The 25,733-nt window shown below is 42.3% G+C and overlaps 1 protein-coding gene across 1 annotated transcript in view; it reads right to left on the reverse strand.

Moving 5' to 3' along the window:
• Positions 1-25,733, reverse strand: part of DNAH11 (dynein axonemal heavy chain 11) — a 339,985-nt gene that overhangs the window by 164,263 nt on the left and 149,989 nt on the right. The window contains 5 exon segments of the mRNA XM_064575180.1: positions 4,680-4,857; positions 10,576-10,707; positions 13,696-13,846; positions 21,558-21,706; positions 22,751-22,915. Coding sequence (XP_064431250.1) covers positions 4,680-4,857; positions 10,576-10,707; positions 13,696-13,846; positions 21,558-21,706; positions 22,751-22,915 — 775 coding nt within the window.

Raw genomic sequence — 25,733 nt, forward strand, 5'->3', positions numbered from 1 at the left:
AAAAGAAAAACAAAGCTGGGGGCATCACGTTGCCTGATTTCAAACTATATTACAAAGCAGTGATCACCAAGACAGAATGATACTGGCACAAAAACAGACATATACACCAATGGAACAGAACAGAGAGCCCAGATATGGAACCAGTTAGAATGGTGTCAAATAATCTTCAACAAAGCAGGAAAAAATATGCAATGGAAAAAAGGCAGTCTCTTCAACAAATGGTGCTGGGAAAATTGGACAGCTATACACAGAAGAATGAAACTCAACCATTCTCTAACACCATACACAAAGATAAACTCAAAATGGATGAAAGATCTCAATGTGAGACAGGAATCCATCAAAATCCTAGAGGAGAACACAGGCAGTAACCTCTTTGACATCGGCCACAGCAACTTCTTTCAAGATACATCTCCAAAGACTAGTGAAACAAAGCAAAAATGAACTTTTGGGACTTCGTCAAGACAAAAAGCTTCTGCACAGCAAAGGAAACAGTCGTCAAAACAAAGAGGCAACCCACAGAATGGGAGAAGATATTTGCAAATGATACTACAGATAAAGGGCTGGTATCCAAGATCTATAAAGAACTTCTCAAACTCAACACCCAAAAAACAAATAATCCAGTCAAAAAATGGGCAGAAGACATCAACAGACACTTCTCCAAAGAAGACATACAAATGGCTAACAGACACATGAAAAAATGTTCATCATCATTAGCCATCAGGGAAATTCAAATCAAAACTACACTGAGATACCACCTTACACCAGTTAGAATGGCAAAAATGGACAGGGCGAGAAACAACAAATGTTGGAGAGGTTGTGGAGAAAGGGGAACCCTCTTACACTGTTGGTGGGAATGCAAGTTGGGTACAGCCACTTTGGAAAACAGTGTGGAGGTGCCTCAAAAAATAAAAAATAGAGCTACCCTATGACCCAGCAATTGCACTACTGGGTATTTACCCCAAAGACACAGATGTAGTGAAAAGAAGAGCCATATGTACCCCAAAGTTCAAAGCAGCAATGTCCGCAATAGCCAAACTGTAGAAAGTGCTGAGATGCCCTTCAACAGATGAATGGATAAAGAAGATTTGGTCCATATATACAATGGGATATTACTCAGCTATCAGAAAGGATGAATACCCAACTTTTACATCAACATGGATGGGACTGGAGGGGATTATGCTAAGTGAAATAAGTCAAGCAGAGAAAGTCAATTGTCATATGGTTTCACTTATTTGTGGAACATAAGGAATACCATGGAGGACATTAGGAGAAGGAAGGGAAAAATGAAGGGGAGGAAATTGGAGGGAGAGATGAACCATGAGAGACTATGGACTCTGAGAAACAAACTGAGGGTTTTAGAGGGGAGGGGGTGGAGGGATGGGTTAGCCTGGGGATGGGTATTAAGGAGGGCACATAATGCATGGAGGACTGGGTGTTATATGAAAACAATGAATCATGGATCACTACATCAAAAACTAATGATGTATGGTGACTAACATAACATGGAAAAATAAAATTAAATTAAAAAAAAATGAAGAACAGAAATAAACCCGATTCAGGGAACACGGACTAATATATAAAGTCAGGGAAAGAGGTAGCAGGTGCAGATATGCAAGAAATAGAATCCTGCACAGTGATTAAAACAGAGTTGACATTTCTTGCATTTTTGGTGGCCAAATTAAAAAGGGGGTAAAAAAAAAACCACCTGCAAGATTCAGATTGGTTCTTAAAAAAAACATTAACACCTAAATTCTGCAATATATTCTCCCCTGTTTGGTTAGCTTATACTGAACACAACTGAGTATTTTATAGATCATTCAGGATCATTTTCATGATTATGAATATTTACACTAGAATTCTGTTTTAATTTGGTGATACTCTCAGGGCCTACTGAAAGGCACAGACTGTTCTATGCTACATCAAACAGTCCCAGATGACTGTTTTTCATCAGAGTTACATTTTACACTATTTTTTTTCTCCTCTTTGGCTGCTCATTGTCATCATGTGCTTTTTAATTTGGCTATTAGCTCAGTTCTCTACACAATAATTCACACTTCCTGAGAGCTGAGTATGTGACAGGTACGATGTTAAGCAGCTTCATACGCTAGGTCATCTGATACTCATAATTAATTTACGAGGGGACTTGTGTCATGATTTTCATTTCAGACACGATGAACCTAAAGCTTAGAGAACAATGGTAACTTGACCAAGGTCACAGCAAAGTAGTAAGTGGTGGTACTTGGATTAAAACTCAAGCCCATCCAGAGCCCAAGCCCTGTCTGCCCTACCACACAGAAGGTGCGTCAGGACATGGACTGGACACACGTTATGTCATCTCTTGGCTCTCCCATTTTCCATATGTAAAAGGTTATTAATAGGCTATGCCTTAGAAAGTTGTTTTAAGGATTAATCTATGTAAAGCAATTAGAAAAGGGTCTGAGATAGACTTATGTAATATTAGCATTGACTATGATTGCTGACTCAGTATGGTTCCCTTCCAATATGTTAAGAAGCTGTTAGTGGAATAACCACACTTGGTACAACTGTGTGTAGAGTAAGATTATAAAGTTCTAATAGGTTCCCTGTTGAATAAAAGATGTCGTTGGTCGGATCCATCAACCTCGCCATACCAGTTTTTGGTCTTTGGTTAATTATGAATTCTCACCTTTCAGCCAGCTAGGTAATACTCCCAGGTAGGTGAAGTCCAGGCAGGTTGAGCAAAAGCAGATTTCAAAATATATCAAGCAGATGGAACAGACATGGTTGGTTGCCTCCCAGCACCCATCTCTTCACTTCCCTTCCTGGCAGAGCTCCCACTTTGTCCAAGTCTCCATGCTTCTTCCACGCACTCATGTGCTCAACCTGGCTCCTATGGTAGTGTGATGCCCCGTCAATCCAGTTAGGGTAACCCAGTACCTGGCCTGAGGCAGGTTAGGGGCGGCTTGGGAGCCCTGGAGTATTAGGTGTTCGAGAGGCAGTCTGCTCTGGGGCTTCTGAGAAGTTTCCTCGCTCTTAATAAAAAATATGTGACAAAGTGTCCTTTCCCTCCGAAGGTAACTGCTGGGACACTGGAGCCAGACCAGGAAGGATACTAGGCTTAAAAATGATGCCAGTGTTAAGAAGGGCAGAGCAGAGATGGAAAGACCCAAATCCTTGGTGATATCACCAAGTCACAGAATTAATCAGTCTTGGGGCCATCCTACTTCTGATTGCTTGTTCGTGAAGTTTCCTCACGGTTAGGTTTATGGGTTGAACTGTGTCTTCCCCAAATCCATATGGTAAAGCCCAAATCCCTACTACCTCAGAATGTGACTGTATTTGAAAACAGGATCTTTCAAGAGATGATTAAGTTAAAATGAGGCCGTTAGGGTAGGCCCTACCCCCATCTGACTGGTGTCCTTGTGAGAAGAGGAAATTTGGGCAGACTTGGAGACATGCTCAGGGAGGCACACACACACACACACACACACAAAGGCCATGTGTGGACACAGCAAGAAGGCGGCCATCTGCAAGCCAGCGAGAGAGCGCTCAGGAGAAACCAAACCTCCCAACACCTCAATCCTGGATTTCTTGCCTCGGGAAAGAACTGTGAGAAAATGAATTTCTGACATTTAAGCCACCCAGTGTGTGGTATCGTGTTAGGGCAGCCCCCAGACACTAACACAAGTAGAGTAGGCCCCTAGTGCGATGACTGGTGTCCTTATACAAAGGGGAATTTGCACACAGAGACACACACACGGGGAAAATGCCACGTGAGGATTGGAGCTATGCTGCCATGAGCCAAGGCACCTTGAGATCGCCAGTGAACTCCAGACGGAGGCCTGGAACGGACTCTCCCTGACAGCCTCAGAAGGAACCATTCCTGCTGACGCTTGGTCTTTCAACGTCTAGCCTCCAGAACCACGAGACAAGAAATGTCTGTTGTTTAAGCCACCTACCTTGTGGCGCTTTGCTCCAGCAGCTCCAGGAAGCGAATACACTGGGTTTTCTCTTATTTCACACCAGCTGCCTAGTTAATACCATGGAAACCCCCTATACTCTCTAGTCAGCGCCATTGGAAGCACTAAGCTCCCAAGTGAATCAGAATGTCGAGATTTTAAGAAGTCTAATGAAAAGGAAGAGAGATTGGGGCAGAAGAAGACGACGACTGAAGAATAAGTCAACATCAGAGAAATGTAAAACAACAATCTATGAAGAGAAATAATTAAAAAACAAAAAAGATTCATTTTGATTTCTCAGCGGCCATGAGAATTGGAAACCTCTGAGTTGAGGAGCTTGAACACATCCATTTTATGGCTTAGGGGGCTAAAGGAAAGACGTTCTAGTGAAAAGTGCTGTCTAATAAATTCACAATATGGTCAGATATGAGAATCACTAGAACTAACAGAAATATGTCTTTGATTTTTAATAAAACTCACAAAATGTCTGAGATCTTAAGAAAGCAGTTACTCTAGACTTAAGCTGAAATTTTTTAATAAAAAAGTTTGCATAAACTTAAGAGCCATCTCACTAGTTGTTCTTATAACTAAGATTCTTCTCTCCCAGGCAATATGCTATATATGCTTGACCATATCAACAAAAATTTTTCCATCAGGCAGGAAAAGAAGGACGGCTCAAACGTGAAACAAAAAGGCTCAAAGCAGCACAGTGTGGTTTGAAAGTTACTACGTTCCATCCACCTACCTGCAGAGGTACCTCTGGATCCATAGTAAATTTGGGGACTTTATCAGCCCAAGGCAAGAATTTCTTAGTTTTGTGGTCCAGATAATAATCGAAGATTGTCCCCTGGGATGGAAACTTTACTGCTTTCATCTCTTTATGCCACCACCGACTGAATTCAGCTTGAGAGCCAGAAAGCTAAGGAGAACCAGAGAAATCCTTATTGCAGACCTAGAGGTAATTTTGAACACATACAAAGCCTCTCCAAATCCTGTTCAACACAGTATTTGCCATGTAAAGAGTTATAATTACAAATGGGATTGAGAAACTGACCCAAGAAAAATAAATAACTAGAAGGAACTTAAAATGAGTGATAATATCAGAGAGGCAGAAAGCTATAATTGCCATATATCCATCAGGTACAAATTTTCTGGAGTAATTATTAACTTAAAAAGCAAAGTAAGGTTAGGTGAACCTTAGATTACCCCTGGGTTATTCAATTTAACAGTGAGCTCCATGCAAATTACTATGCTAGGTTCAGCGAGACAGTGGTTCTCAAACACTGGTGTTGATTTCTACCAATATTCACATCAATTCGTGATAAAATAAAAAAGGTAAGAACACAGGAATACTTTTTTAAAAGCTGGTAACATTATTTGATTTCAATACTGCCCTCTACTTGAGCTTATAGGCTTCTTGGACCTTTTGGTGTTGAAACAGCTTTCCTTTTATAAAATTATGGTATTCATTATGGTCCTTGTTCATAAATGTCCTCATTTAGAAAAGTAAACATTTGGTAACCCTATTTCATTCCTTCAAGTCATTAATCAAACCATTTATCTTTGAAATTCGAAATCTGGGAACCCCCACCATGAGGGACGAGGAAAGGCATGTTCTTGGTTTTCTAGCAGGGCACAAGTAAGGGGTGCAGTTGAAAACTCTCGAGAGAGAAACTGCGCCCTACAGAGAGGAATGACAGTGGCAGGGAACAGGCTCTCCTCGCTAGAAGGTGCTCCTTTTTATACGATGGTAGGTACAAGCCCTTTGCTACTAGATTAGGGTTTGGAAAACAAAGAAGGGGAAATGGCAGCTTATCAAACCCTTCTGTATCTATACGAAGACCTGGCCTACTGTCTCCAACATCCACTGGACGACCCGGCCCACTAACTCCCTCCAGCCACAGCACAGGCTGGCATAGTGACTTCTGTATCCGCAGGATCATCTACCACAGTGAGCTCCGGTGAACTCTAAGAACAGTGTGTTTGAGTGGCCATGGCATTCAGCAGTCTCCTACTTCCTAAGACCTTAACTCCTATTTTTCTCCAGTGACATTCTTTTTTTTTTTTTTTAAAGATTTATTTATTTATATGACAGAGCGAGAGAACACAAACAGGGGGAGTGAGAGAGGGAGAAGCAGGCCTCCCCCTGAGCAGGGAGCCCGATGCGGAACTCGATCCCAGGACTCTGGGATCATGACCTGAGCCAAAGGCAGACGCTTGACCCACTGAGCCACCCAGGCATCCCTCTCCAGTGACATTCTTCAAACTGCTTTTTCTTTGGTATCCTATGTCCTTGGACTATGGCCCACTTCTAGTGCTGGGGTGATCACACCCATGAGCAGAGACAGGATGGTTGGAGAAGAGGTGTGTGTGTCGAGGGCAGAGAAGGGTGTGGAGTCTTAGCAGGCAGAGCTTGTCCCCATCCTCCAAATAGGCTGAGCTCACACTCCTATGCACCACCACTCATGTGTCAGTGAGGCTCGTGTGAGTTATTTTCCAGTTGGTGCCATGGGTATTTTATCACCCTATGAAAGTTGGTCTTAAATCAAATCAGTTCTGAAGGTAAAACACTTGGCACCATTCTCTGTAGGCAGAATACAGAGGACTTCGACTTCACATCAAAATTTGCTAACCACTACATCAGCAAGATCATTTTAGTAACACATCTTTGACTCATTAGTTCACTCAACTACAACACATTTGTTCTAGACTGCGGAAGAAAGCCAACAGAATGTCTGCCGTCACAGAATTTATGGGGAGATAGAAGCAGAGACACGAGGAAGCACAGGGGAAGCAGAGGCTAAGCCGATAAATGCAGAAATAAATAGGTGCTGTGAAAGTAGAGTTTGCTCTAAGTGAGAGTAACGGGTGAATCTATTTTTATTTCAATTCTAGTTCATTAACCTACAGGGCAATACTGGTTTCAGTAGAATTCAGTGATTCATCACTTACATATGACACCCAGCGCTCATCAGAACAAATGCCCTCCCAAATACCCATCACCCTTCTAGCCCATCCCCCACCCACCTCCCTCCATCAACCCTCAATGTGTTCTCTCTCTTTAAGAGTCTCTGTGGGGGCGCCTGGGTGGTTCAGTCTGTTAAACCCTTTCTCCGCCTTCTCGTCAACAAGGGATGAATCTATTTTATTTTTTTAAAGATTTTATTTATTTGACAGAGAGAGAGATAGCGAGAGCAGGAACACAAGCAGGGGGAGTGGGAGAGGGAGAGGGAGAAGCAGGCTTCCTGCTGAGCAGGGAGCCCGATGTGGGACTCGATCCCAGGACCCTGGGATCTTGACCTGAGCCAAAGGCAGACACTTAACAGTCGTTAAGTGCGCCCGGGGGTGAATCTATTTTAATTGGATGTCCAGGTGAGCCATCTTTGAGAACCGGCACAGATTAGGGAGAAGACAGCTCCAAGAAGCAGGAAGAGGTCATCACGGGCCAAGATCCTGTGGTATGACAGACCTTATATTCCAGAAATGGGCACTGCAGCTGGTGGAAGGGGGTGGGAGGTGGGGAGAGAGGTAGGGGTAGGCAGAAGAAGCAGGGAAAGACTGGCAGGACCAGATCCAGGGGCCGTGTAAATAGTATTACATTTTTCACTTTATCCGAAAGGCAAACGGAATCCATTAAAGTGTTTTAAACTCTCAAGTGTATCATATAATTCAATTTACATTTAAAAAAATTGCTCTGGCTGCTGAGAGGATAATGGATTATGGGGGAGGTACAGAAGCAGACCAGTGAGGCTGTTACCTTAGAAGCCAAGGGAGAAGTACTAATAGCGGTTTATGGGAGCTCAGGGAGAGTTGATCCAAGACCTATTTTGGAAGCTGCCTGCAATGGCCTGGCTTCGGAACACCGGACCCGAGTCAGCGTGCTGCAGTCGGAACGTGGCTCCGACATTACCTGGGCATCCTCAAGCAGGCTATCTAAGTTTCGGCTCCTTTTTTTGTTAAAAGGGGAGGAAGGTAGTTGTACCTATACATAGAGGTTTTATTTTTTTGAAGATTCAGTAAAATAGCCAACTAAGAGGCCTAAGTACCTTCTTGGACATCTGGCAGGCGCTCAGATTTGTTCAACTAATAAATGGCTATCTTAAGAGCATTTCTTCCGTCTTTTTTTTTGTTTGTTTTTTTAAAGATTTTATTTATTTATTTGACAGAGAGACAACGAGAGAGAGAACACAAGCAGGGGGAGTGGGAGAGGGAGAAGCAGGCTTCCCGCTGAGCAGGGAGCCTGATGCGGGGCTCGATCCCAGGACCCTGGGATCATGACCTGAGCTGAAGGCAGACGCTTAACGACTGAGCCACCCAGGCGCCCCATCTTCTTCTGTCTTTTTCATTCATGTTTCCAACTATATAGTTTCTGTTTTGAATGTTTCGTAGTTAGAGCCCTTTTGAAGATGTGAAGGTGATGGGGATGAGGAGGAGGATGAAGAAGATGAGGCTTATTTAGGGAGCGAGGTCTGGAGGAGTGAGGTGACCACTGTGGTGGCCCAGTGCCCGGCTTGACGGACTGCTGGGAAGGCCGCCATGTTTGAAAACTGGAAAGATGAAAAGGCAATCAGTTGGGAGGGAAGTGGTCAGGAATAGAGGGATCTCTGCTGTCCACATCCTACTCACACAATTTTACCTGGTTTACATCCTAGCGAAGGAAAAAACCTTGTGGAGAACCCCAGGAGGACATAAAAAAACATGGGGGAGGGGGAAGCTGGGGAGAGGGGAGATTCTGCCCGTGGCCTCCATGAAGAAGTCCACGCATGTTGTAAATTGTGCCTGAGAAAAACCACATGAAGTCACCCAACACCAACTCTTGACTTTCACTAAAGAAAATGGGCTGCTTTTCTTTAGAAAGCCCCTGGATACTACAGAAGGAAATGTGGCTTCTGAGAAGGATCAAAATCAGATCTAGCAGGCCAAGTGAATTCCACACCTATTTATAGACACGGTTTATGGTAACCTAGTGACAAGAAGCAGAACCGGCAACAGGTTTTAGTAACCATGTATCTGAGGATCTACAACAAGTCAACCAATGGAAATATGGGGCCCTCTTGGCTGTGATATCTTCCAATTTAAATTCCCTGTTTACATCCGGAAATATCTGGCAAAGTCTGGAAGATGCATGCCATCTATTTTTAAGGCAAAGATTCAGGGGTACCCGTAGGATCAGTCATTGAGGTACCCTGGCCCAGGTCGCCTTTGGAGATGTACATGGGTGTGAATCCTGGTACTGTCATTTCCTATCAGTGTAACCTTGGTCAAGCTCCTTTGCCCCTCTGAGCTTTATGAGCACCATGAAGATAGACTGAACAATTACTGGAAACATTACGTGACAAAATCTACATGCAGAGGAGCATGGTGGAGATGAGATGTGCCATCCTCTAATGTTGAAACACTCCCACTTTGCACCTGAGTAAGTCTAAGCCGTGTGTACACGTGTGTGTATGTGTATGCATGCACTCGAGCAGGCTCGTCTCAAGTGTTTGCCCAAAAGAAATCAGCCACGGATGAACTATGCTAGCAATGCTGGGCAGGCATGGTAGCCTCATGTTAGGCTGAAGGCAAGACCCTTGGAAAGGATCTGGCCTGAGTTGAGTCTGATTCCTAAATAATTACCCCAGGAATCATGTAAGAGACTGATTGGAGGTAAGAGACCAGAGACAGGGAAACCGATTTCAAGGTTCTTACGTGCTGTATACTGCATGTGTCCACTCCTCTCACCCCACATCTCTATGTTGAAGCTCTAACCGCCACTGTGATGGTATTTGGAGATGGGGCCTTGGGAGGTAACTCGGTTTAGATGACGTCATGAGGGTTGGGCATTCATTATGGGATTAGTGCCTTTATAAAAAAGACATCAGAAAGCTTTTTGTTCTCGGTCATATGAGGACACAGCAAAAAAGCACCTGTCTGTAAGCCAGGAAGAGGGTCCCAGCCAGAACCAGACCATGCTGGCACCCTGACCTTGGACTTGAGCCTCGAGAACCGAAAGTAAATTTCTGACAGTTACGCCATCCAAGGTACGGTATTTTGTTACGGCAGCCTGAGCTAAGATGCTGTGACGGCCCAGGACAAGCTAAAGATGATACATTCCTGAATGGAGGCTGTAGGGACGGGGAGGTGGGGACTGACCTGACAGCTGTTGTGTGACTGAAAGGGTCTGATAATCACGGGATACAGAAGTAAAGAAGAATGGGGTCTCCCGCGTTTTTAGCTCGAGCAACTGGGAGGAATTTGAGCATCCCCGAGGATAAGAAAGGGAGCAGAGGAGGAGCCAGTGGGGGGCTGGGGCAGATGAAGAGCTCTGTCTTCGTCACAGAGAGCCGAGCGGCATCTGGAAGAGCATACTGGCGGCCCTGCTCCCGAGGCAGGCGGAAACACCGACCCCTGGGCTCCGAAGAGAGACCGGGGCAAGGCTATGGGTTCGGCAGCATCCGCCAAAGTTAGAGCTACCAGCCTGGATGAGCTGGCCTAAACACATTGGCTTACAAGAGAACAGGGCAAATGGCAGAGATTTATGATGATATTAAAAAAAAAACCAAAAAAACCCCAAAACACAGGGATCACATTACAACCTGCCTCCCAAGTAAAACTGGTGCTATAAATTATTTCTGTGAACTATCTCAAAACATACCTGATCTTGCAGCAGAGTGCCTCCGAATGCCCAGATACAAGCAAAGACAAAGTAGACTTCATAAACCTCTTTTGGGCTGTCCGAAGGTACGTTGTCAGGAGTCAACAAGCATTCTAGAAGGGTACAAAGAGTCTAAAGAAAAATAAATAGCTACTTACTTAGGGCAGCAACTCCTTAATAGCAGAGTAAGGTCAAAGGACATACTAACAAATCCACTTACTCCTTATGAGATTATAGAATTTTCCCCAATCTGGGACTTGCTACATTGAGACAGACCAAAATTACTGCCTTGGTTTTCTAAGGCAATACGGGAAAACCTTTGTCACTTTTAATGAAACCGATCTTCTAAGTAATCAAGTCTTTTTAAAAAAGGACTATCTTATCCAGTTCATGATCACTATAATAAACACGAATACATATAGGCACAAAGAAAAGATAATGGGGAATACATTTAAGCTCTCTCTCTCTTTTTTTTATTAACAGGGAGTCACAGTACAGAGTCGCCTACAGCTCACATTCTCACTCAGTAACAAACTAAAGATACCTCGCCTTCCCAGTGAGCGCTGCCCTACGGTATCGGTGGGAATGAGTGCGTAAGATTCCACTTGACAGGGAGGTATTTATTCATTTCCCTCTTGCTGGACATTTAGATAACCCATTTTCCCTTAGTGCTTTGGCAGTGGTTTTTTCCCACCTGTTGTATAAACTTAGAAAGTCGGACCGGCAGCCTTCGCCTATGACTTTTTTTTTTTTTAACACCAAACTAAATTTAACCTTGGAAGAAATGCTCTCCAGGAACTTGTCCTTCACTCCCTCCATGTGAGACAGCAATGTGCTGTTGGTCAGAAACAGAGCCTGAGTTCAGGACAATCAGGTCAGTGATGAGGGGAACATGGCTGCCTGCAAAGGCCTTTCCCAAAGGGAACAACAACCAGTCATGAACATGTTTTCCAGCTACTTCTCTGAATCACAGAAACAGTTGTCACTTAGTAACATTATCCCAGACTCTCAGAACTCCTGGTACCCTTCTCCTGGTTTCTGAAGGCAGCCGGAGATTTCATACAGACAGCAAGCTGTAACAAAACAGGTCAGGATTGCCTGTGGGTCTTTCTTCCCCAGCCATGAAAGCAGGGGAAAACCTATGGTAACCTGGAAAATAGCTCCTGGAAATAATTTACAAAGGTTTCCAATTTGAAAAGTTGACCGCCTGTTATATTTTTCAATTTTCTCTCTTGATTTCTATTATGTTATATAGTTCCATATCTGCCAATTTAAAATAATCCTCCAAAAGAAATAAAAATCACCCATTTGTTATCAAGAAAAGCCCTGGTGCTCTAAGGGACTGTTAAAACCAAAACCAAAACCAAAACAGGGACTGGAAGACTTCAATGTGATGTTATCCGCTCACCTGGAGACTCTACTAACTCACCACTTTTCTGTTTTCTCCCAAACACAGTACTTGGAAAACACTTAGAGCAGCTCTATGTCAGAAACTGGTAACATCAGACTCTGGTGTATCTTATGAAGGAGTTAATATACCTAACCAAACTTAAAGCAAATACATGTCATTTATTGGAAAATGGAGCACATTAATTTCTTAAAGTAGTCATTTGAAGGTATTCCCTTTTGTACTCAAATTCATCTCGAATTTTGTCACGTAATCACAGAAAAGACACTACTCTAAAAAAAAAACAGCTGAAAAGGAGCTGAGGATAAAATGCCATTTCTGAATACTACAAAAGGAGGAAGTGAGAGGGAAAGTCATATTAATTCCTACTGACCTATTTTCACACTACTCTTGAATGAAAAAATTCACACTACAGAGAATCACACAAATACATAAGTCAACTTGAGAAAGAACACAATCATGCTTTTCCAAGTACTACACCAGAGGAAGTCTAATTTGGGTAACCACATAATTAATTCATTATGAATAAATTCAGACCTGCTTTCAGAAATAAATTATACCTTAGATAATTACTGTTGAAGACTATCGTTTACTTAATTGGTGTGTGAATTATCCAAAAACCTAAACTTTCTCTTCTTATTATGCTTGTGACTATTTCTAATTTAGCTTCAAACAAATCTGGTAACATAGTACTCTGAAACCAATTTTGTTCCTAGAGGAAAAAAAAAAGGATTTCTAATTGTAAACCTTTTGTGAAGTTTTATGCTTGTAAAGGCTGGGGACTGTTTTTCTTCATGCTGAGATTAAGATCACAACCTTCATTTCTGTGTGCTGTGAATTATTTTCATTTGCTTCCATGACAACCTATCACATATACCCTTCAGTCTTACCAGCTGTCTCAGAAGGAGAATCAGAACAGACTAGTAACTGGAGTATTATGAACTCTCCATTGGGAGTGACCTGACTTTTGGGGGGAGGGGGGAGAACAGAAAGGAAGAAGAGTGTGGGAGGGCCGCGGGTGGTCAAGCTCAGAAGCTTTCTTTTACTAGCCTGCATCTTTAGTTGCTGGATTTACTGTAGTCAAAAAACATACTGAACCCCTTTCTCTGGGCCAGTTTCTTAGAAGACAGAAAAATAAATATGGTTGTTACTACTTTGTTCTTCTTATTCTATTCCAATATACTTGGAGGAGCACAGTGATTAAGTAAACACATACTTGGCCCCCGCTATGTGCGAGGAACTCTGTAAATTTCTGGGGATGTCAAAATAAATACAAGGTAGCTTCTGCCCTCTAGATGACAGTCTCATGGGAAAAAAAAAACAAAACAAAAAACCAACAGACTACAACCCAGAGTGATAACAGACTGTGACAGGTGTGTAGGTTTGTAAAAACACTGGGGGACATGGAGCTGGGGAAAGGGAAAGACAGATGGAGCAACCTGACGACCCCAGTGATCTTTGCCTCTTCTTTTTTTAGGTTTCATTTTTTCAAGTAGGCTCTACACCCAGCATGGAGCCCAACACGGGGCCAGAGCTCACGACCCTGAGATTCAGACCCGAGCTGAGATCTAGAGTCGGATGCCCGACTGCCTGGGTCACGCAGGCGCTCCTCTCTGCGTTTCCATCGAGCAAACGAAACCTCCTGCTGCCTCAGTCAGGTCACACACTACCACATCAGGACTAGAGCGTGGATGGTGTGCCCAAAGCCGCACCTGCACCAGGCTGTTCTCCAGAATTGAAGTGATTGTTTTAAAGCTGGTTCTCAGCTTATCCAAGCATGCAGGAACATATTTATCAAAAAGAATAGTTAAATTGGCCTTTTCTGATTGATGCCGCCTTCTGTCTATCCAACTGGCCACATACCTGAAAAAGACCACAGAAAGGCTTTTATTGAACACGAGGCTTGAAAAGCCAAATTTCACCAACTCAAAAGCTTCCCCCCGCCACTCAGCACAGCGTGGTGCCACCCTTCGGGGACATGTTTAGTGAGTTCCTTCTATTTCTCAAACGGCAAATATTTTTAAATGACCCCTTAAAAACTTGTTCTAATGGCCATTTTTACTTTAATGAAAAAAATGTAACAGAAACTCCTAATAGCACTTAGAAGGCAAACATAATAGAGTCTAAGCAGGCCATTACTGAGCATTTATAAGGAGGTACAGCATGTCATTTCCTAAGGGAATGAAACTGGTTTCATAGGGCAGGCTTTATTTATGAAAACAGCTTGGGATTTTTCTTGATTAATCTTGGCATCAATTGTTTAGTAATGACAAATCAGTTACATAGAAAAAGGTGAAAATTCCATAGGGGCTATTTCAGAGTCCCTCCTTTTGCATTGGATTGGAGGTAACTCCAAACCAATAAGCAGATAATGTGTTTCTGATAAGTAGCTCTGAAATGGTTATCTCACGCTTGGGTACATGTGTATTAATCTGGAGCTTATAGAAGGTTATCAATTCTGATACACTAATGTTCTTAACATATTAATAAAATCATACTTATCAATAAAATGAAACATAGCCTAGAAGCTCCCACAGTCGTCTCTGCAGAGAAACTGTGTGATGTTAAATGAAAAATAACGGCTCGAAAAGTTCTCATCAAAGAGAAGGCGGTGATAACAAATACATTTAGCCACCAGCCGGGCAGCTACACAATTACCACTATACCTTGCTATAAGCAAATCAGATTTCACATTTCTACTATCAGAAGAAATTAAGGCAAGATAATTATCCTATAAAAGGCTCCCTTTGATTTTTACAAAGTGCCACAATAGGGCTCTATTAACCATTCGATCACATTTACACTATAGTGAGACTTATACAATATCAACGGTCAAAACCTCTTCAGGGCCAAGAGAAATGGTTTTCAGGTGAAGTCCAGGTGCAGGACGGTAACTTGAGAGAGCGTCTCTGGGCGGTGGGGACAGTGGGCACCAGGGAACAATGGCAACCAAGTGTGAGTTACTGGAAATGAAGACACGAAGGCCTCACCTACCTCTGAGCTACTTGTTTAACCGCACAGCAGCTGCTGGGAGCAGAATGTTAGTGTCCGGGGTAGTGGGGGTGGTGAGGGGACTGCTCTCCTGAGCTCTCAAGTCAGACTGTCTGGACCCGTATCCCAGCTCCACCATTTTTTAGCCGTTACCTAGGCTGAGTTGCTTCACCTCTCTGTGCTTTAAGTTTCTCACAAACTTCCTAGGATCGTTGAGGATGAAACAATTTCTTGTGTAGAAAGTGCCTGGATTACTATTTGACATACAACAAGTTCTCAGTAAGTGCCATCCAGCACAGAGTTGGTTCAAGTCCGAGAACTGGGGTCAGACCCTGGCTCGGCCAATCTGAGCATCTCCTAACGGCACTAGAGTCCTACAGGGCCCAAGAGTTGGTGGCCAGTGCTCTGTTGGGTTACAACAAATTCTACCTCCACCCCCTGGTCTTTGGTGTCAGTAGGAGCAAAAGCCTATGTGGGGATGACTAGGGGCTGAAGCCTCAAGAGAGCCAGAGAAGGGGAAAAGGGCTTTGCATGACTTCAGTTCAACCAAACCAGGAGACATGGCAAAAGGTGATCTTGCAAGCCCTCCTAAAAAGGCCCCAAATGACCTCTGCTAGGGGTCAAGCACACCATATGGCCTAGGGAGTAAAAAAGTCTGTATTGTCAAATATAAACAATTTAAAATTTCACATATAAATTACAGATAAATTTTCATAGTTTGGAATAAAAATAGACATTAAAACATCGTGAATTCAGAAGAAGACACTATTACCTTCAGCAATGGCAAAAACCGAAGATACAGATCTTTGTTGGCAATTCTTTCCACCTTACTTCATGAAAAAGTCCCTTATGGTTTCCAAGAAATGCTATACATTTGAACATGATCAAATGAAACAGTGCTATTATATGACATACACTGGAAGATGACATGCTAAAAGGTTATATTTATTTCTTACCTACGTGAGAGATTGTTGGTGCCCCTGCCTCAGGAAGTAGCCACATAGTGATGCCTTAATGCATCATCTTCATGCCAATATCCAGGTCACTAACAGAGCATCTTCACCTCTTCAGCGTTTGCAAATGTGGTTCCATATATTCAGCTGTGTTGCCCTGCCCTTCTTTAGAAGTGCTATTCACATGATCACATGACTCTAAGACCCTCGAGTTTGGAAACTACCTAGGTAGCCAAAGTTTTCAGGCTCCTGAAAACTTTTCAATGTATTACTCACGAGTCTGGGATTGGAATAGTGTCCTGGAGGAGAGCAGGAACTCATGAGAACTCTGGTTATATACGTGCCCCCCACAGTAAGCTGCAGGTTCTCCATCATTCACGGTGACCCGGAAAAATGGCAGAAGTTAGACATGCTGACCAGCAGCGTTATGCCGATGATTTCTAAATCTATTTTTGCAAATATATACAGGATGCCAAGATGGAAGGATGGGATTGCGGGGGTAAAAGCCAACAAGCTTGGGGTGCTGGGTGGCTAGGTCAGTTAAGCACCTGCCTTCAGGTCAGGTTGTGATCCCAGGGTCCAGGGATCGAGCCCCACATCGGGCTCCCTGCTCAGCGGAGAGCCTGCTTCTCCCTCTGCCTCTGCCCCTCCACCCCGCTCATGCTCTCTCTCTCTCTTGCTCTATCTCAAATAAAATCTAAAAAAAAAAAAAAAAGACAACCAGCTCATCCAATGCAGATCAGAAGATGAGAGAGACAAAATCAAAAGGATATTATGAAGTAATAAAGGAGTAAGTATGATTTAAAGGTGGGGCTCCCAAAACTTATCTTCCAGTAATCTCTTAGAATTAGACTAAATTCCAGAGATATTCCACCTTTTCCTATCATTATCTAGAAGTTGAGTAATACACCATTTGGTAGATCTCATTTTCAATTGTGTTTGCTTTAAATAATTTTAACATAAGGGACTTAAGTAATTTTAAGTTAAAGGACTTAAATAATTTTAAGTGAATTAAATAATTTAATTCCGAATGAATTCAAATAATTACCTGTTTGCTTTTCCTTTTCTATTCATTTAATCCCTTTTTATGCATTTCATCCCTTTCTAATGGGAATAAAAAATCTTGCTGGTAATTTTTTAGAAATTTTCTTCTAATGCCCATTCTTTCTCTATTTCTCAAGATCTCAACAGACATATATGAACTATCCAGCATTCATCTAGTAAACTTACTTAGGACTGAGAAGTAGAATAGTATTTGATTTCAATAGCCAGTCATGTGCTCATGTGATTTTAAGGATGTTTGTTGTCTGACATGATATGCTCTGTGTCTGTTAAGTGTGGATATAAAATTATTTTTTAGAATAGCTCAGTGAATTTAAAAAATGTCGAAGAAGCTTACATGATAATGATACTACTTTCATTCCTTAAATGGAATCACAGGGAGATGCCATAAACAAACTATTTTATCATCTCTTCTATCCATGATAACTTAGGGTTTCCCACAGTATGAGTTAAGAAAATGTATTTCCTAATTCCATTCACTGAAAGAGCCTAAAAGCAATGGCCTATTGGTAGCAATGAGCACACTTAGCATCGTTATCTGGGATTCTAAATACCATTCCTTATACAAAAAGTCGTTTCTTCTGGCTCCTTGGAGAAATGACGGAATCAGGCGAGGGGAAGGAAGAATGAAAGGAGCCAGAATCATGTTGGCTAGCCAGAAAGCCAAGCGCTCCAAGACTGAGGAGGAAAAAGTGAAAAAGAACATGTAAGGGGCTGGTTGGAAGGGGCTCTTGTTGGCAAATTTGGGACAAAGCGAGCGTTCAATAGGATCATGTTGGTAATGAATTCTAACCCACTGAACTGAAAGAAAAGAAACCATGAATAGAAAATGATGCCCATGAAGAAGGAAAGGGGGAGAGGGAAAGGGAGAGGGAGAGAGAGAGAGTGAGGGGGGGGAGAGAGAGAGAGAGAGAGAGAGAGAGAAAGTGAAAGAGAAAACGGAAGGGAGAAAGACAGGTGAGGGAAGGAGGGGATTAGGAGGAAAGAGGAGGAGGAATTCTTTTAGGAAAATGTCACCTCATCTATGTAAATAGAAGGAATGAATTAGAAAGTCACCACCTTGCAACCACCAATGGGTCACTCTTCTAGGCATCTGGCAGGTTACCCTCAAAACTGTCAATGTCATGAAAGAAAAAGGTGGGAGGATATTCTACATTAAAGGAGAAAACACAGACAGGTAGATGCAATGCATGATCCTTGTTTTGACACTGGATTTAAAAAAAACAAAACCAAAGACAAAACCTACCAAGGAAATTTCTCAGTTAACTGAAAAAATTTGAAAAATTACTGTTTAACACATAATACTGTATCCAGAACAAATATTTTAGTATGTTAACTGTACTGTGTTCATGTAGGACAATATCCTAGAGTTCTTAGGGAAGAGATGCTCAAGTTCACAGTGGTGAAGGGGCTTAATGTCTGCAGATACTTTTGCAAAAATAAGTAAAAGGAGAAAATATGCCTCTATGCCTGTGTGAGAGTGTGTGTGTACATTCAGAGAGAAAGTAAATGTAGGACGATGCTAACAATTGGTACCGTAGAAAAAAAGTGTAGAGTGTACTACTACCATTTCAGAGTTACTGTAATTTTCAACACTTTCAAATTAAAAAGTTGGGGGAAATTGAGACCTCAGATACTGGTTTGGAAAACTAGGTTGATAATTTTATCTCAGAACGTAATTAAGGATTGAATGAGTCAATACATGCAAAGCTACCCTGTAATTAATATTATGACATTAAAGGTAGCAATGTACCCAATAAATATGGAGTGAAAACATGTCCCCCAATCTGAAAAAGCCGCTTTTCTGTAGTACATTTAAAGATTCCGGTGGTAGGAAGTAAAAATATAAAAGTATCCTTTAGGGAAGATTCCCATTGTTTTGGATAATGAGTCTGTGGTCACACACATGAAAATTAAAACTTACCCACTGATTCTGGATCAAAGAAAAACCTCCATAAAAATAAAGTGTAATGGTGAAGACAGAGTTGTTTAACTTTCATAGGAATGCAAATTGGGTGTTTTTTCTAATTGAGTAAGACTCTTTGACTTACTAGATAAAAGTTCTTCTTGAAATAAGGATTTAGACAGCTTTTATTAGCACGAATCTCCATGTGATGCTACTGAGACCCTGGGAATTGTGAGGTTCATGACTGAAGCCAGACCAAACCCAGAGGGGTGAGGGGTCCCCTGAAGGAAACAGGGTGTGGGGAATGCCTCTGCTCTCTGTCTGGGGGGGGATCAAGGGATATTGGAGATTCTCTGTTAGCCAGCCCCAAACCCATAGGAGCATCCTAGAAGACAGTCTGAATCCTAGCTGGGGAAAGGACCTATTAGCTCAAGAAGAACTCTCCATTTCAGGCTTTTGAAAATGACCCCTTCCCCAGACAGATCCAATAAAACCTGTTAAAACAGAAGCGTGGGCATGACTCTACTTTGCTGTGGTGAGACCTCGAGTGAACAAATCAGTGTCCAGAGAAAGCAGCCTGGAGAAGTGCCATCAGCCAAGCATCTGGCAGGGAACAGAGGTCATCCTCAATCAGGGTAACAGGGAAGGATCTAGAAGGATCTAGAAGGCAAAGGTGGGCATGGAGCAGGGAAACGAAGGGAGAGAGCTGTGCCACAGGTATCAACTGAGGAACGGTTAGCGTACGTGTGCATGCAAGGACAAGGGAACGAAGGACTACCAGTGTGCAAGGGACGGATTGTACAGAGACATTTTAGAGGACAGTGACCTGCCGTCGAGGGACACAGTCATCCTGATGCGACGCTGCAGGGAGGGAGCCAGGGAAATAAATAGCCTGACCTCACTTTCCTCTCTCTCCCTCTCATTTCCTGCCAGGGCTCCTCATGGGCCAAGCCAACCGGAAGCCGGATGGCAAGGAGCCCACTGAAGTGGCTCTGGGGTCAGCCTGCACAGCCCGGACAGCGTCTGGGGTCAACAGAAGATTCTGGCACCAGCTGCACACCGGGCACAAGCACGTGTCACTCGCGGAGGTCAAGCATTATTTCCGCAGCTCCTAGTGGAAATGCTAGGGGCGGCAACACGTGACCTCCAGGATGAATTCTGGGAAGCGTAAGCATCTGAAGAGCAAGCAGGGGGGCACAGTCAACCTGTTCTGAATCAAAGCATTACCGCTATTCGTGTGTGGCTATTATACACATACATACGAATATGCATGTGTTTATAGGACATATTAATATATTTATATAAATGATTTATTTATGTCTCAGTGCTCCATATGAATTTTTTTTTTAAGATTTTATTTATTTATTTGAGAGAGAGAATGAGATAGAGAGAGCATGAGAGGGGGAAGGGTCAGAGGGAGAAGCAGACTCCCTGCTGAGCAGGGAGCCCGACGCGGGACTCGATCCTGGGACTGCAGGATCATGACCTGAGCCGAAGGCAGTCGCTTAACCAACTGAGCCACCCAGGCGCCCTCCATATGAATTATTGTTATTACTTATTCACTTATTTGACAAATACTGAGTTCTTAACTTGTACAAGGTGTGAACAGGGTAATGTCCAACTAAAATTGACAAATCATACAGGTGCTAATTTCATTCTCTTTAAATTAGCCTATTCAATTAGCTTTCAATTTATTTGCTAATACTTTCTTCAAACGATCACATAAAATTTTAGTTTTAAAACCAAGACTGGAAAAAGAAATATTCACAACAATAAAAACAAAACCAAACTAGATTTAAAACCTAGGCAAAAGACTGAAATAAGCATTTCTCCAGGGAAAATACGCAAATGGCCAAGGAGCACATGAAAAGATGCTCGATATGACTAATCATTAGGGAAATAAATAAATCAAAACCAGTGTGACATACCATTTCACACCCATTAGGATGGCTGTCATAAAAAATAAAGAAAATTACGAGTGTTGGCAAGAATGTGCAGAAACTGGAACCTTGTACACTGTTGGAGGGAACACAAAATAGCGCAGCCACTATGGAAAACAGGATGGTGGCTCCAGTGAAAATTAAAAATAGAATTACCACATCATCTAGAAAGTCCCCTTGTGGGTATGTATCCAAAATAATTGGAAGCACTCAAGAATATACCTGTATGCCTATGTTCACAAAAGTATTTGCAACCATCAAAAGGCAGAAGCAGCCCAAGTGCCTATCAACAGATGAATGGATAAGCAAAAGGTGTTGTATACATACAATGGAACATCATTCAGCCTTAAAAAGGAAGGAAATTCTGGAACATGCTATAACACGGATGAACTCTAAAGGCATTATGCTAAGCTAAATAAGCCCGCCACAAAAAGACAATCACCGTATGATTCCAGTTATAAGAGGTACTTAGCAGAATCAGATTCAGAGAGGCAGAAAGGAGAAAGGGACTGAGGGCAGGGCATACTGGGTGGTTACTGTTTAATGGGGACGGGGCTTCCGTTGAGGAGGATGAAGAAAGCTACGAAGATGGATGGGGCTGATGGTTGTTTCACAGTGTGAATGTACTTAATGCCCCTGAACTGTACACTTAAATATGGTGAAAGTGGTTTGGGTTATGAATATTTTACCACAATTAAAAAAAAAAAAAAAGCAGTACTCACGGATTCCAGCCCAGATCTTGTGGGTTCACATACAGAATACCAGCTCTGGAAACAGTAGCCGGGGTTGCGGTCCGCAAGTGATGAATCTCAAAGAGCAGCCTCATGGAGGGGGTAAGTGCTATGCGCTCATTGCTGGCTAAGGTCAGCACCTGGACAGACCAGCACAGCAGAAAAGAGGCACTGTCGTTGGGGGGCAAAGGCTATGCGGCTAACTCCCCAGAACACCACCAAGTACTCCCTCTCCCGAGCCCCCAGTACAAGTGCCAAAAGCAATGAGCTCACTCTCCCGAGTCTGAAGAGCGGTCTGCATAAAGATCTCGGTTGATCCCAGAGGGGAGCTCACTGACCCTTGAGGAACAAACTCCCCAATACGGACTCATTCATGCCAACCTTTAAACGTCTGCGGTAATTACTACTAAATAGGAGACATTTGTTCTAAGAGTTGATTACATGAAAAGGCCTGAATACCACACAAAAAAATAAACTTTCTTTAGAATCTGAAATACCACAATTACCAATTGTGCTATAGAAACTCATGCAAGTATAAAGATCTCAGACCTACATTTTATGATGAACAATGTCTTAATGCAGAAAGCGGTAATTACCGCTCATTTAAGGGGGTTAGTAATTCTGTTCTGTAGCAAGGATGATTGCCTATTTCTTTCTCCTGACCCTAACCACAGACCTTGTGTTGCTTTAAGTGCTGTCTCCCGGACCTGGACTATCACTTTTTGTCTTTGTTGGGAATGCTGGATCAGCCACAGCAAAATGCTTAGAAATGCATTTACACTCATTCTGTAGCCATAGGAATTACTTAATTTTAATAGCTATATTTCATCAATTTACATAGGGCACAAACTCGTCCTTTTACTATCCAAGTATTGCATACTTAACCAAAGACATAGTAATTTATGCCTGGCTCTTAGAAAATGGTGAGGCGTGTATGAACTAAATTCTCAGATGTATATCTCTCTTTAAAGGTGGTTAAATTTATGCAGACAAGAAAAATGTCTTTCCCTTCAATTCTTTACCAGCGAAATTAAGAGAACTATCAGGATAGTGCCACTTACCAAAATAGCAATTACATAAAGAACATTAGGTTAATGATTAAAAACTAGCATTCAAATCAACAAGTGAAAAGATCTTCCTACACTCCCAGTGTGATATTTGTTTAGCTAAAAGGTATTATTCACCTTGTTGTCATCCATGACAGTATTTAGTGACTCAATCCACATGGGATCAATATCTCCATCCAGGATGATCCATTTTGGTCCATCATGCTTAAGATTTGCTTGTTCTCGCAGAATGGATGAGAAGAGACCTATACATTAAGAGTAAATGATCCACAAGAAAAAATGCTCCAACACTTGCCATCAGGGAAATACAAATCAAAACCACAGTGAGATACCACCTTACACCAGTTAAAATGGCTAAAATTAACAGGACAGGAAACAACAAATGTTGGCGAGGATGTGGAGAAAGGAGCACCCTCTTACACTGTTGGTGGGAATGCAAGCTGGTGCAGCCACTCTGGAAAACAGTATGGAGGTTCCTCAAAACATTAAAAATAGAGCTACCCTATGACCCAGCAATTGCACTACAGGTATTTACCCCAAAGATACAGATGTAGTGAAAAGAAGGGCCATATGCACCCCAATGTTCATAGCAGCAATGTCCATGAGAGCCAAACTGTGGAAGGAGCTGAGATACCCCTCAACAGATGAATGGATAAAGATGTGGTTCATATATACAAGATAATATTACTCAGCCATCAGAAAGGATGAATACCTATCATTTACACTGACATGGATGGAACTGGAGGGGATTATGCTAAGTGAAATAAGTCAATCAGAGAAAGACAATTATCATATGGTTTTACTCATATGTGGAATATAAGGAATAGCAGAGAGGACCATAGAGGAAGGGAGGGAAAACTAAATGGGAGGAAATCAGAGAGGGAGACAAACCATGAGACTCTTGACTCTGGGAAACAAACTCAGGGTTTCAGAAGGGAGGTGCATGGGGGAATGGGGTAACTGGGTGATGGGCATTAAGGAGGGCACGGGATGTGATGAGCACTGGGTGTTATAGGCAACTAATGAATCACTAAACACTATATCAAAAACTAATAATGTACTCTATGTTGGCTAACTGAATTTAAAAAAAAAGAGTAAATGATCCTAATAGAGTTGTGTGCTGTTTATTTCTAAAATAAACTGCTATTATTTCTATAGGCAGCTCTTTTATTAAGTAAATAAATTTGCTGTACATTTGCTGCCTCTTTCTGCTGGGCAGTGTGGGATACCTTTTGAGCTACACCTGGACTGCAGACCAATGGGCAGGTTTCACTTCCATGAGGATGCGCCTTACCTTCTCGGAGGCTTTCCCACAGCTCCGTGAAGATGACAGTAGCTTTCTTGAAGAACATGTGTGGGGATTTATAGAGGGTAACATACATGCAGCTCAAAACTTACACCAAATGAAGACATTATCCTTTTCCATGTACATATATTCAGTATCTATTTTAGGCCAAATACTAGTTTATTTAACCTTTCTCCGTTTTTCTATAACCAATATTCATGGGATAGAATTCTGAAGCTAATTCAGAGGTGTTTTACATTTCTTTGAGAAATTTGGTCATTGGCTTAGTACCTTACAAGATGAGAAGATAAAAACATTTTATTTATTTTTTAAAGATTTATTTATCTTGGGGGGGAGGGGCAAAAAGAGAGGGAGAGAGAATCCTTAAGCAGACTCCCCACTGACCACGGAGCTGGACGTGGGGCTCGATCCCAGGACCCTGAGATCACATCCTGAGCTGAAACCAAGAGTTGGACGGTCAACCAACTGAGCCACCCAGGCACCCCGATAAAAATATTTTAAACCCACAGTCCTTTTTGCTGTCACTACTTTTCCAGACATTGTATTACATGATGTATTTAATAATCATTGCTTTTTCAAAACTCAAGTATATAATATTATGAGAAAAACTGTTCTGATGCACGTATGTGGAAGGTTTTGTTTCCTGTGAAATATTTTGTGCAAAAATCAACAACAGTATGCAAAACCTACTACCATGACTCATTAAATTAAAAAAAAAAAAAAGCCAGCAACGTTTTCTAATGATCACTGAGCTGAATGGCTTCCACAGGTTTTCAGCATAAACTGGTATTAGTCCTTTCCTGCCACAGTCCTTTAAAAAAAGATGATGGAAAGGCCAAGAGTAAAGTTTGATTGTCCCCAAATTAAGGAAAGAATGGATACACAGGGTAAGCAAACAGAGAATGGGGAGGCATGCTCCCATAGACAGGATCCTCAGCGAAGCCTTCTCTGATGTGGCATTTGACCAGACGCTTCCATAACTTAAGGCTGCAAACGGTGGGAACATCAAGTGCAGGGGGCCCTCGATGGGAAGATGCTTGGCATGTTCAAGGAAGAGCAAGGAGGCCAGAGTGTATGGATTATGGTAAGTGAGGAGGAGAGCACAGGAAATTAGATCGGAGCTGGGGGATGAGGGCTCTCTTCTCATAGAACCTTGTAAACCTGGGATAAAGGTTGGATTCTAAGGGAGATGGAACCCACAGGAAACTGCAAGCAGGGAACTCGTATTTTGAAGAGCGCCCTCTGTCTGTTATGTGGAAAATGAACTGCAGGGAGACCAGACAGAGAAGGCAAAGGGTACTGGAAGACAATAGATTATTTAAAGGTAAAGCCTAAAGGATTTGCTGTGAGGTTGGATGTAAGGTGTGAAAGGGAGAAAGGACTCAAAGATGATGCCAACGTTAGTGCATTTACTGAAATGGGAAGTAACAGATTTGAACAAAAGGATCTGCTCGTCTACAAATACTTTCAGGACAAGAAACATGTCCCCTTAACTTTCGTCCCTGGTGCCTAGAATAATGTCTGCCTGAAACTCAGTCCGTGTCTTGCATCAGATACTTTACAAATTCTCCTGAGGCATTCAAGTTCACTTCTTGCCTGGTTTACAGGGAGCCCTGATATAATTAACGTGGGATAAAATACACAGCTCTGAGCATAAACTTGCTGAATGCAAATTGACCACTTATTCAAATCTGGTTTTAATTTACTGGTTATAAATGCTGTTGTGAGCTACTCCATTTCCAATAATGCCAACACGTAAACAATAAATCTACCACTATGACTGAAATTGGCCTG

This window comes from Mirounga angustirostris, unplaced genomic scaffold (assembly GCF_029215605.1).
Source record: "Mirounga angustirostris isolate CCGP_5_RB_7025 unplaced genomic scaffold, mMirAng1.0.hap1 SCAF_12, whole genome shotgun sequence".
In the NCBI taxonomy this organism is placed as follows: Eukaryota; Metazoa; Chordata; class Mammalia; order Carnivora; family Phocidae; genus Mirounga; species Mirounga angustirostris.